The 12,561-nt window shown below is 41.9% G+C and overlaps 1 protein-coding gene across 2 annotated transcripts; it reads right to left on the bottom strand.

The window, feature by feature from the left end:
- On the bottom strand, positions 1-3,310 carry EXO5 (exonuclease 5). 2 transcript variants are annotated; one of them, XM_058553800.1, is made up of 2 exons: positions 3,236-3,310; positions 1-2,461 (listed from the first exon to the last, which is right to left on the bottom strand). In XM_058553800.1, exon 2 carries the CDS (start codon positions 2,432-2,434, stop codon positions 1,313-1,315), a length of 1,122 nt encoding a protein of 373 aa, XP_058409783.1. In that variant the 5' UTR covers positions 2,435-2,461; positions 3,236-3,310; the 3' UTR covers positions 1-1,312. The 2 variants fall into 2 exon arrangements, with proteins under 2 accessions (XP_058409783.1, XP_058409784.1); XM_058553801.1 differs by lacking the exon at positions 3,236-3,310 and adding an exon at positions 3,081-3,145.
- Positions 3,311-12,561: the final 9,251 nt, after the last annotated feature.

Here is a 12,561-nt window from a genome sequence, read left to right as displayed (position 1 = left end):
TTCACAGAATCTCCAGTTTTTGTCTGGGCATATCCTTTGGGCCAAGTTTGGGCCAGTGGGATGTAAGTGGGAATGGTGGTGCCAATTTAGGAAGTGTCCTTAAAATGATGCCCTTTTCCTATTTCAGCTTTATGCTGAATGTGCAATGGGTGAACTCCTCTCCCCCTCCACCTACTTCTGCAAATTCTCCCGAAGTGTCTCCATAAATAAGCCTTTACCTTCCAGGTGATGTCCATATCCTTCTTTCCTCTGGCCTCTTTGGTGACGTTTGCAGCTAAGGGCTCCACTGCCTTCTAAGATGCACTGAGACTCCTTTCCACTATCTTTACATTTTCCTTAAAATGTTTTTAATTTTTTTGTTTCTCACTTTATAAAAATGGTATTATACCCTATGTAACCTTTTGGGGACTTACTTTTTCACTTAATACTGTGCTAAGATTCATCCACATTGTTGCATGTCTTTGTAGCTCATTTGTTTTGGCTGCTGTACCATATCATCCACTCTTCTGATGATGGGCACCTGGGTAGTTTCTAGGTTTAGGTTTTGCTATTGTGGAAGTGCTACAAAGTATATTCCTGTTCATATTTCCTGTTGTACTTGTATAAGAGTTTCTCTTAGTATATACCTAAGAGTGGTATTGCTGGATTATACAGTGTGTGAATGTTACATGTTACTTCATGTATTATATTTTTCATATCTAATATTGTAACTTTTCATGACTTCCTGTTCCTGCTTCATTTTTCCTTATTTCTTTGAGCACATTATGCTTATTTAAAAGTCTTTGTCTTCTCATTCCCCTAATTCTGCTTCAGAAATATGTTTATGTATGTACTTAAAGGCTTGGAATAACACACACATAACTATTTATAGTAGAGTCATCTTTGAAAGATCGAGATTACAAAAAAACCCGTCAGTTCAACTGACGTGGACAGTGTTTCATTTTATTTTATTATATAAAATGTAGAAAGCCTTGAATGAGAAAAAATAGGGAAGAGACTTAACAGAAACTGAAGAATATTCTTAGGAAAGCAATGATTGCTGAAGGATACCTTTGCTCCAGCCATGATGAGCATCTGTCTTCTTGGCACTCTACAGCAAAGCTCCAGGGACAATACAATGTAATCCCAGATGTTTCCCACTCACTCCTGAGCCTTGGTCCTGGATTTGAGTAGTTACAGGTTGAGGAAATATGAAAAGAACCAAAATAAGAACACTCTCCAGGAAAGCCAAGCTCAGAGACTGGTCCTCTTTTACTCTGTTGAGTACATTAGGAGCAGGAAGGATCAAAGTTCCTAAAGGCATACCTTCTCTTCATTTGGCTTTTTTGGCTTGGGGCTCTAGCATGGAGCTGTGTACCCCACCGCCCTTCCTCCACTCACAGATATCTGCATAGTTGCATGTCCGGCATTTCCAAGCCTCCTCCATATCAACCCCTTGGGGCTCTCGGTGGCCCATCCAGTAGGCCATATAGTGTTGCACTTTGCCTCTCACCTCCTTCTCTTCAAAGGCCACGATCTCTGTACCCAGCACAGTGGAAGTCTCTTGGTGGATATACTCAATCTTCAGGATATCAATAACTGGGAGGTCAGACAATGTTAGAGACAAGAAGACCAGCTCCATTAGGTCACCCAAGGACTTCACAGAGAAGCCTCCCTGCTGGGCATGCCTCAGCACTGAAGGTCCCAGTGGCTTTTCTGGACGCAATTTTGTGTGGTGGATTAGGCTATCAGTGGTCACTTTCCCTTGTACCATGGCATCAAAGATATGTTTGTATAGGCTGACTTGAAAACAATCTTTTTTTTTCTGCGCTTCCAGAGGGAGCACAGGGCGCCTGCGTGTCTTGAGTTCAACCAGTTCCAGTTCTCCCTTGGCTGTATAGTGCAGCTCATCAATCACTCCAACAAGAAGCACACCCTCGACTTCTCCAAACACTGGAAACTCTCTGATGCGCCCTTCTGACTGCAGGGTAGGAATCATTGATAATATGTTCAGAAACTTAACTGCCCAAGCATCTTCTTTAGTGGTGATGGGGATAGTCACAAGATCATGAACTTCTAGTTCTCTAGCTAGGTGGATGCAGGCACCAGTGTCCAAAACAGCTGCCTTCTCAGGTACTAAGAAATCAGGAAGCTCCTTCTCATATACCATTTGCTGTTCACACCAGTTCTGAGTAGACAGGTCAGTGACGTACAAATATTTAAGGTGGAATCGCTCCATGGGTGATGAGACATCCAATCCTCTTTTCCACTTTTCCAAGCTTATGAGCTTGCCATCCTTCCCAGGGAGTTCAGATGAAGGGCCAGGCTTGCTAAGTGAAGCATTTGACTCTTGGGTATCTTCCAGGTCCAAAACCTCTAGAAACTCTGAGTCACTCAAGTCTGAGAACCCTGAGGCCTCTGCTGACACCACCTCCTCTTCCTCAGTCTCTGCCATGGCACAGCTCTGGATCGGGCAAAGGTCCTGCATATCAAGTTAAAAAAATGCATTATCCAAATAAAAAATTTCTCAAAAGCACTTTCAAATTCCAATGAGGTAGAAAGAATCATGACTAATTATATATTTACATTCTTTAAAGAAGCCTATTTATTTATGACCCAGTAGTACTGCTATAGAGTTGTGGTATGGGTACAATTTACAATAAAAGGGCTCCTCGTATCACCCATATATGAACACTTGGCCAAATTTTTTAAGTGCAAAATAGTTTTATTCCTAAATCTGGCACTAACATTGTGTGTGACTTTAAGCAAATCACCTTCCTTCGCCTCAATTTCTTCATTTAAAAGGAGATTTGAGGTTTGCCTTTTCTGCTTCAAAATTCTACTGACTTGGGACATTATTTCCTTATTTTAAGTGAATACAGAACTTTGAAAATGTTGGAGCCATGTCTGACAGTTTACCACGGGCCACTTCTATAATTCCTTTGCTACAAAGTCCTTGACTAGGAAAATAAATCTCAATTACAAACTGTTCCTGACTGACTGCATGCCTAATTGGGCAAGCAGTTCTGGATATGCAGCAGAGAGACTGAAAGAAGACCTGGAGACGGGGTAGGAGACATAACAGTTTATTGGAAACTTACATACAGGGAGTCCAGGAGCGGCCAGCTGGACAGAATTGCGCACCACTACTGTGAACTGAGAGGGGGCTGCTTAAGTAGGCAGGGGAACAAAGGCCACGTGCTTGCCAAGAGGGACTGTCCTTGCATGACCAGCATTCCAAGGACCAGTAGCTTACGTGGAAGGCTCTGTGTTCCTTCAAGAGGTGATGTTCTTTGAGATACGCAGATTCAGGTTGGCCAGGCCCTGGAGCATTACAATACCAGATGGTTGGTGTCACACCTAGAAGGAGGCCAGAAGGACACATGGTTACTATAGGGCACGTAGGTTACTGCTAGACAAGTGTGACCCTACAATTCTTAAGAAAAATCAGCTCTATAATGACTTTTTAAATGTAGTTCTCTTGAACACAGTATGGCAAAATTCAAAGACTAATTATAGATAAATACAAATAACATGTGGAAATCAGCTGCTTTTTTATACTTGAGATATATTAAGGAAACGGCAAGGAGAGAAAAGCTCCTGGTGGGTTTTACTTTACCTTACTGACTTTATAAATTATTCTCCTAACATTATAGAAATTGGTGTTTCCCACTAAGTTTATTTTTTCCCTCCACAAGAAATTGGCTTATGATTGAAAATAAATGTCAATAAGCACTAATAAGTATTTGCTATTTATAGTACTACTGTATTTGCTATAAATAACAGTGAATATTTATTGTGCAGTTGTTGTGTGCTAGACACTGAGCCATGTGCTTCACATCCAATACCTCACTACTCTACTGTGGGACAGGTACTCTGTTTTAACTTTTTACTATGAAAAATTTCACACATACAAAGAAACAAAGAGAACAGAACAATGAACACCCATATACACACTACCTAGATAAACAACTGTTGACATGTTGCCGTGTTTGCTTCTTTCATGTGCATATTTTTTTTTCAACTGAACTATTTTAAAGTAAATTACAGACATTGTAACACTTCAAATATAAATACTTCAGCATATATTTCCAAATAAGTACATTCTCCTACATTAACTACAATACATTATCACATCTAACAATACTAATAATTCCGTAACACTCCAGTCTGTATTCAAATTTCTCCAACTACCCTAGAAACGTCTTGGATAGCTTTTCTTTAAACCAAGAAACAAAGACCACACATTATGTTTGATTGTTTTGTCTCTCAAGTATTTTTAATCTTAAGAAACTAGGCAAATCAACTTGTGAAGATACTCTTTTTTGAGCCTTCCTCCTAACCTCACATATCTAATCTTGCACAGAGAGAAAACAAAACAAAACAAGGTATGACCAGGGCACTAGTATTTGACTTTGGGTGCCAGGAAAATAAATAATTTGACGTAGAATGTAAGCTGATGGAGGAAATGAGCCATTTCCTCCTTGCTATTCTAATAAGCAGTGAATAAGTTGGTGAAAGCACCAACTTTCATGTTAAAAGCTTAAGAATTGATGCCTTGAAAATGGTATTATTATTTGTTAAATTACTTAACTAATTTTTAAATAGTCTAAATGTCCCTAATGAAAGAAAACATAGATAGCTGGAAGAAAAGTTATTTGCAATGAACAAAAGTAATACGACGCTAAGACTTTTGCTTATATCTTCTAAAGTTATTGCTTTATAGTATACTTCAATAGTAATAAAACACAGAAGCTACACATTTGCAAAAGTGTCTTAAACTGTAGACATGCCTTAAATGATGACAGTTTCAAAATGAGTAGTTTTATTTGGACTATGAAGTACCTGAATGTTAGAGAGAATCTTTAACCTCCACCAAGAAACTAAAGTTAAATGGCAATTAACATGTATAGTTTGGTTTGTTTGTTTGTTTGTTTGTTTCCAGGGGAGGGCACTAAATCCAAATCAACTGACCTTGAAAATATTTTATTTCTTATATCTAGACCTGGGCTGTTCAAAATATAGCCACCAGCCACATGCAGCTATCTAAATTATTGAAATTAAATAAAATTGAAAATATTTTCTCAGTTGCATTAGGCACATTTCAAGTGCTCAGTAGCTACATGTAGCTAGTGGGTATCACATTATATAAGGCACAGATATAGAACATTTCCCTGATCACAGAAAGTTCTATTGGACATATGTATGTATTAATTCCTCAAAAACAGAGTAAGCTCCTGAAAAGTATGGACTTCGTACTTGTTTTATATACAACACTGAGAACAGGGTGGCCCTGAACAGGTGATTGAAATGTTTTGTAGAGAAGACACAAAAAGGGGGCATTCTCTGTGGAATTATTTATCTAAAAGAAGAAAACAATATACTGGGGATGGACAACTTAGATTTAGATATGTTGCCTGGACCTTCCTATGCAGAAAAAGTCCAGGCAAGAGCATGATGCAGTGCACTGTGTCCCAAACCACAGTCTGCATCTTTTTGACACGAGATGATTTTACATGGTACATGGATGGACATTTTTAGATATATCTTATAATAAATATAAAGCTATTAGACTGTCCATCAAATGCATAATTTCATAGATAGTGTTTCTTAGGACAAGTTTGATTTTTAAATAAACATAAGTAGAAAACTTAAAATATGAGAATAACAATACAGGTAGCTACATAGGTATGGCAGAAATCATTAGGTAGTTGGTGAATGAGATGTTAGGGAAACACCAGTATAGTGTCAAGAGTCTGAGGGTCCCACAAATCTGGATTCTGAACCTGATCCTGACTAGGTCAGTAGCCTTTAGTAGTACACTACTTGCCTAATAAGTACTCTTGAGCAAGTGTTAGTTTTCCTGAGGCTACTGACACATGTTTAAAATTAGAGTACTCCTTCCAACTGTACTCACTACCCAACAGATTGGGTAAACATATAAAACATGTAGTATAAAACACAGTACATATATTAAGACTCAACAAATGTGTATTTCCTTCCCCTTCCCAAGGCAGAGATGAGATACTGTAACTATTCCCTCTGACAAATGAGATTCAACTTTAGGAGAGGAAATTTCCACTCACCTGGGACTTGGTTGATCTTCCTCCTGGCAAGGAAAGGCAGAATGCTGAAATGACAAGGTTGGGGAAGGAGAAAGGAGCTCTGAAAGACCAGGTCTGCATCGAAGAATCCAGATTAGCAACTCTGGGCCTTGCTGTGGTAGAACAGGGACTTTTGCCCCTTTGTCACCTGACCAGTCCCTCACATTGTGGCGCTTTCTCCTCTCTGATCCACACTGCACAGACTGTTGCCCAGCCCAGATCCTAGGTAATGCTTGCCTCTCTCCCAGGGCAAATTCTCCATGACTTCTTTATTTTCCCCATACCCTGGATGCAGTTACTTGATCCAATCCCTGCTCCCTGCTCCTAAAAGGGTCAAAAATAACCAAGGTCCCCCAGGGAGCTTCGAGGTCAGTTCCCTCTTCCAGGCCCAACCTCAGCCCAGAAGCTGGGGCAGAGACCGCAGGTCAGACAGAAGCTTTTCTTCTCTGATGGGTTCCCACTGCTTGCTGAACTGCCGCTGCCTTCACCCTCAACATCCTGACTTCTTCCGTGCAGCCTGGATTTGCGGGCTCCAGAACGTCTGCCTTCAGCGGGGACCTTCCCACTGGCCCCAAACCACTGTCTCCCCGGGAGTTCCATGCATGCCCCAAAGTTTACTGAGCACTTCCTTCAATGTCCTGGAGGAGCCGGGAATGACAGCAAGGGGTCCCAGCCGACCGCAGGGTCTTCCGAGGGCGGAAGGTGCAGAACCCACAGGAGCCCGGCCTGCGAGGGCACACGAGACCCGCCGCCGTCCCGGAGCCGCTCCTACCCGGGGAGGGGGGAGGGGGACGAGGCAACCGCGGGACAGACCCTTGGGCTCCAAAACGCAGCCCCTCAGCCCGCCACCCCCATCCGCCGGCCTTCCCCTAACCTCGAATACTCCTCCGAACCGCGGACTCCACCCGGCTCCGCCGCGGCCTCGCACCTGCTCCCGGACTCTCCTCCGACGAGCACGAGCAGGGCGGGCAGAGGCCCTTTCGGTCCGCGTTTCGCACAACGCCACCCGGAGCCCAGGCCCAGGAAGTCCAGCTGCCGCCCTCGGACCGCACCCTCCGGGAGGCCTCGGCGGCGCCGCCCAGTCCTCGCGAGTCTGCGGCGCGGACGGGAACCCGCGGCGCCGCCGCCGGCGGAGGAGGGTCCTGCTGCGGGGTCCGCCTCTGGGCAGGCGCGGCCTGGGCGCCGCTGGCTGGGCCTGAGGTTTCGTTCCGGACGGAACTGCGCTGTCGCTGGACCTAGAAGCTCCCTCTCTGGCGCGGTCTCACGGCTGCTGCCAAGCCAGGGGCCGAGAAAGGTCTGGGCATGTCCCTTTCCCCGGGGCACGTGCCTCTGCCTGTTAAGTGCCGCGTCTTCGCTTTGCCACCCTTGGATTCTCCATCCCCCTCTGCACCTCGCACCAGCTGTCCCAGCTGACAGAATAACCACGAACTCACCTTCCAAGACGCTGGCGCACGTCTCTGCAGTGTACTTCTTGTTTCTATTTGCTTACTTTTTAGTTAACCTTTTTAAAAGGAACTATAACACAATTATATTCTGAAATATAAAGGTAAGTATAATAATTATTGAACAGACGTGGCATCATTAGAGCAAAAATAGAAGTGTCAGGCCCTTCCCACGTACCCTCCCATGCCCCCTTCCTGAGGAAACCACTAGCCTAACTTTTATAACAATGGCTTCTTTGCTTTTCTTTACAGTTTTATCACATATTTGCGAACTTGATTTATGACGAAGGTGGTATTGCATAGCAATGGAGAAAAGATGGTCTTTTCAATGAAGGTTCTGTGACAGTAGGGTATCCTTATAAAGAAAATATATAAAATGAGACCTCTATCTCACTTCATCACAGAAATCAATTCCGGGAGGATTAAGTCCTAAATGTGAAAAGCTAAACTGTAAAGGTTTTAGAATATGATATAGGAATATACCTTTTGGACTTCAGAATAGGGAAAGGCTTCTTAAATAAAAATACAAAAATGTTAAATAAAAAACTACGAAGAACATTTTGAGTTGGGGAAATTTAAATGTGACATGTATTAGGTAATAGTATCAATCAATTATAAGTATCCTGGGTGTGGTAATGATTTTGTGGTTGTGTAGGAAAACATCCTTGTTCTCGGAAATGTGAAAATTGAAGAAAATCTGTTTAATCAAGTGAAATATGAGTAGGCCTATGAGACAGTTTCTGCCTCCTCCCCAGTATAACCTTCCTTCGCTTCCAAGTAACTCCCTATGACAGGAAAGCCCCTCCTCAACCCAGGTTCACACATGGACATGTCTTCAGAGGAGTTGGGTGAAGCATAAGAGATGCAGAAACGATCATGGAGTCTGTGATTTAAAGAAATATCGAAGACAGTAGGACCGTGTTCCTCAAAGCTTTCATTCTCAACACTGGGACTCAAATTTCAGAAAAGGATGTTCTTTCCCCAAAAGGCTATCCAAAGAAGTCTGGGCATTTAAGGCCCATCTGTACCCAAAAGTCATTGATTTAGTTCTTCCATCTCCAGGAATATCTGTAACCATGGGAATCCTGTTAGACACAAATGGTCTGTTTTCCTCTCTTTCCATCTTTCCTTCCCTACTCTTTTAGAGCACAGAATTTGTGCTTCTAACATCATACTGATTACATTCTACCACATAAGTATTTATACGATAAAAGTAAGTGTTTATGAGTACTCTCTAGAGCTGCACTGCCCAACACAGTGGCCACTAGCCACTTGTGGCTCTCAAGCACTTGAAATATGGCTAATCCAAAATGAGATGTGCTGTAATTATAAAATACGCATCATATTTTGAAGACTTAGTACCAAAAAAAAAGGAATGTAAAATAGCTCACTAATAATTTTTTATATTGATTACGTGTTGAAATGATAATATTTTGGATATATTGGGTTAAATTAAATATATTTTTAAAAATAATTTTACTTATTGCTTTTTATTCTATTAATGTGGCTGCTAGAAAATTTTAAATTACATAAATATTTCACATATGTGTTGTGGCTCACATTATATTTCTCTTGGACAGTGCTGCTCTAGAGCATCAGAGCCTAAGGGCAGGGAATTTATCTTGTTCAAGTTTGTGTTCCTCACAGATGCTAGAACAATTATTGACATAATTTTTATATGCTCGAGAAGCCCATTGACAATATTCTGTATTTGAGAATCTTCTCTTTCCCATATTAAGATCCACCTCTCTTCAGCCAAACATCAATTTCTGATAATTGAAAAGGGCATTGCTTAGTTGGAGAAAGCCAGAGAAGGTAGCCCAAAGCTAGGAAGTTGGGGGAGGTGGGAATGAGCTAATGATTTAAGACTGGGGCATGCTTCTACTAAAAACAGGTGGCTTCAGATATGACATTTGAACTCTTGAATCAATTAGGGTTTAGTCATTTATAAGAGCTTGAAAATCCAGGAGCTCTAGCTTCAGGTGAGGCTTGATCCAGGGATAAAACAGTGTAACCAGAATTGAGTTTTCTCTCTCCATTTCTTGGATCTATTTCCTCTGTGTTTGCTCCATTTCCAGGCAGCCTCCCTCCACTTCCACTGCCAGTAGATTCCAGGGCTACAGCCTTCCAGATTTGTGTCCAGTGGAAAAAAAGGAAGTCCATTTCCCCAATACCTCAAATATAAGTCTAGAAATTGTCCCATTGGTCCCAATTAGTCAAACCTTGGTTATATGCTTGTCTTAGCCAGAGTTTCCTAGAATACAAAGCCTAAGGCAAAAATTAGATGCTTTTTTTTTTGCTTTGAAGGTGCAAACCCATGGGAGAAAAGGTAAGAAAAGAAAGAGGTGAAGCAAGCAACAACATGAAGCAAATAGAAGTGGTGCATTATTATACTGGCTATTGCTTCATATTGAGCCATGGTCTTCCACAGTGATTCTAGAGTAATTTTATAAAATTAAAATCCCATGTTGTCACTCTCTGGTCAAAAATCCTGTAAGATAAGGCCTATTTCTTTAGTTTATTTGGTAAATTCAACCAAGAATTCAAATGTTCACCCAACAAGGCATAAATTGTGTGAAGTGTAGTATTCCCTAATGATGTGACACAAACTAAATCTGGGAGGATGAGTAGGAGCTAACCAGAGATATTAGACAGAAGGAAGAAAAAATAGCACAGTCGAGGACCAGAAACCATGAAATAGCATGGAGGACCATTAAATATTTATGGCTAGGGTAAAGTATCCTTGAGGGGAAATTTGGTACCCACTGCCAGCAAAAATAGGCAATGCTCTATACCAAATGTTCTATATCAAGAAATCTGACCTTTCTTTTCAAGTTATGAGGAACCATTGAGAGATTTTAAGCAATAATGTAGTTTGATTGGATATGTGGTTTAGAATGATCACTCCAGCAGCAGTGGGGAGGATAGAGAAATGAGTCCAGGTTAGATACAGAAAAACCAGTTGGGAATCTAGGAAAACAGTTGGGAAGCACTAAGAGCCTGATTAAAGCACTGACAATAGGAATGGAGAGGAGACTGTAGACTGAAGAGATCCTAAATAGAATATATAGGACTTGATGACTGATTGGGGGAGGTGATGGATGAGAGGAAGAGGAAGAAGTTTAAACTGGAGAATTAGATGGAGGGTGGTACCACATCCCGGACTAAGGAATACAGATTTTATTGAGAAGATTATGAGTTGAATTTTGGACTGTTGACTTTAAACAAATAGGCAGCCAGTTATTTCTCCAGCAAAAATGGGTTTATTTGGGATCAACAAAGAATTGCAATTCAGGACCTGAAACCACGGAGAACCATGTGCAAGTTCTGAGCAACAAGGGGAGAAGAAACTCTTTTGTAGAAGGGAAGAGGAAGTTGGGAGGGCTATTGTAAATGAAGAGTCCATTGGAGAAATTGAGAATTCAAAGTATAGTGGCTTTTCGGGCCAGCCCCGGTGGCCTAGTGGTTAAGTTTGGCAACACTCCACTTTGGCGGCCCGGGTTTGGTTCCTGGGCGCAGACCTACACCACTCGTCTGTCAGTGGCCATGCTGTGGTGGCAGCTCACATACAAAAAGAAAAAGAGGAAGATTGGCAGTGGATGTTAGCTTAGGGCAAATCTTCCTCAGCAAAAAAAAAAAAAAAGTGGCTTTTCATTGGCTGAGTTGTGACAGTCTCTCATTGACTGAGCTGTTGCAAGGCAAGAAGAGGAAGTCTTTCTCTTTCCTGTTGGGCTCTGCCATCATCATAGGGTATGAGAGCTCCCCCTTCTGGCCTCCCAACTCTGCTTTAAATGAGGTTTCCCCTTTTCATCAAGATCTTTCTCTGAAAGCATCACTAATCAAGAGTTAGGTTTTTCTGGTTTCATTGGCCTTTTCCCTCTATGCCAAGAAGGACCTTTTTTGGGTATCATGTCCCATATCAGAAGGAAAGTGCACAGCTTGGAAACTTATTAAGCTCACATTCGAGTAACAAGGAGGGGTGGGAGGGAGAACTCTCAGGCATTTTCTTTTTCTAAAGTCGGTATGTTATCCAGATTATAGGCACTGGAGATCATCTGAAGTGTTATGTCATCCTCAAAGGTTTGGTAGACAAACTTCCAACAGTCCTGGTCCAGACATCTTGGGAAAGCTGTCTCATTGGATGTCATCTGCTTCAATTCTGGGAAATCTTTACTTTTAGGTCACCAGATGATGTACTGGTCTAGTCAGGGTTTGGTGCAGTCTTTAGGTGTGTCACATGAATCCAAGAGTCTATTCCCTGGAGTTTTGCAGCACAAGAGTTAGTTAGGCAGTACCTGAAAGGGGGCTTTCTAGCAAGGTTGAAGAGAATCCTTCTAGAGGTGTCTTTTCCAATAGATGACATCTCCAGGTTGCAAGGTATGATGCTTAATGTCTTCATCTTCCTGGAGTGCACTGTGAAAAGATTGCTCTACCAAACATGGTTATTTTTATTTTTATTATTTTTATTTTTTATTTCTTGTGAGTAAGATTAACCCTGAGTTAACATCTGTTGCCAATCTTCCTCTTTTTGCTGAAGAAGATTGGCCCTGGGCTAGCATCCATGCCCATCTTCCTCTACTTTATATGGGACACTGCCACAGCATGGCTTGACAAGTGGTGTGTCGGTCCACGCCCAGGATATGAACCTGCGAACCCCCGGCCGCTGCAGCAGAGCACACACACTTAACTGCTATGCCACCGGGCCGGCCCCAAAACATGGTTATTTTTAATAGAAGCATTTAGGCCTTTGTAATATTGGATTATATCTCCTTTTATCAACTGTGGGTCAAAAGAGACAGGAGTCAAGTGCACTGGATGTCCTGTGACTATCTCAAAGGATGAGAGTTTATGAGTTCCAAAAGAGGTGGATCTGAGATTTAGAAGGACCAATGGCAATGCTTTTGGCCAAATTTTTTGGAGGGTCTCTACAAATTTTTGCAGTTAAGTCTTAATAATGCTGTTAGTGTGTTCAACTAAACTAGAGGATTGAGGGTGGTAAGCACAGTGAAGGTGTTATAAAACCAGCCAAACTTGTT

Source organism: Diceros bicornis, chromosome 13 (genome assembly GCF_020826845.1).
Source record: "Diceros bicornis minor isolate mBicDic1 chromosome 13, mDicBic1.mat.cur, whole genome shotgun sequence".
Taxonomy (NCBI): domain Eukaryota; kingdom Metazoa; phylum Chordata; class Mammalia; order Perissodactyla; family Rhinocerotidae; genus Diceros; species Diceros bicornis.
This window is presented reverse-complemented; position numbering and strand designations above follow the sequence as displayed.

Bases quoted from the DNA above. Each gene is read 5' to 3' on its own strand.
- EXO5 (XM_058553800.1), bottom strand. From the start codon at position 2,434: ATGGCAGAGACTGAGGAAGAGGAGGTGGTGTCAGCAGAGGCCTCAGGG.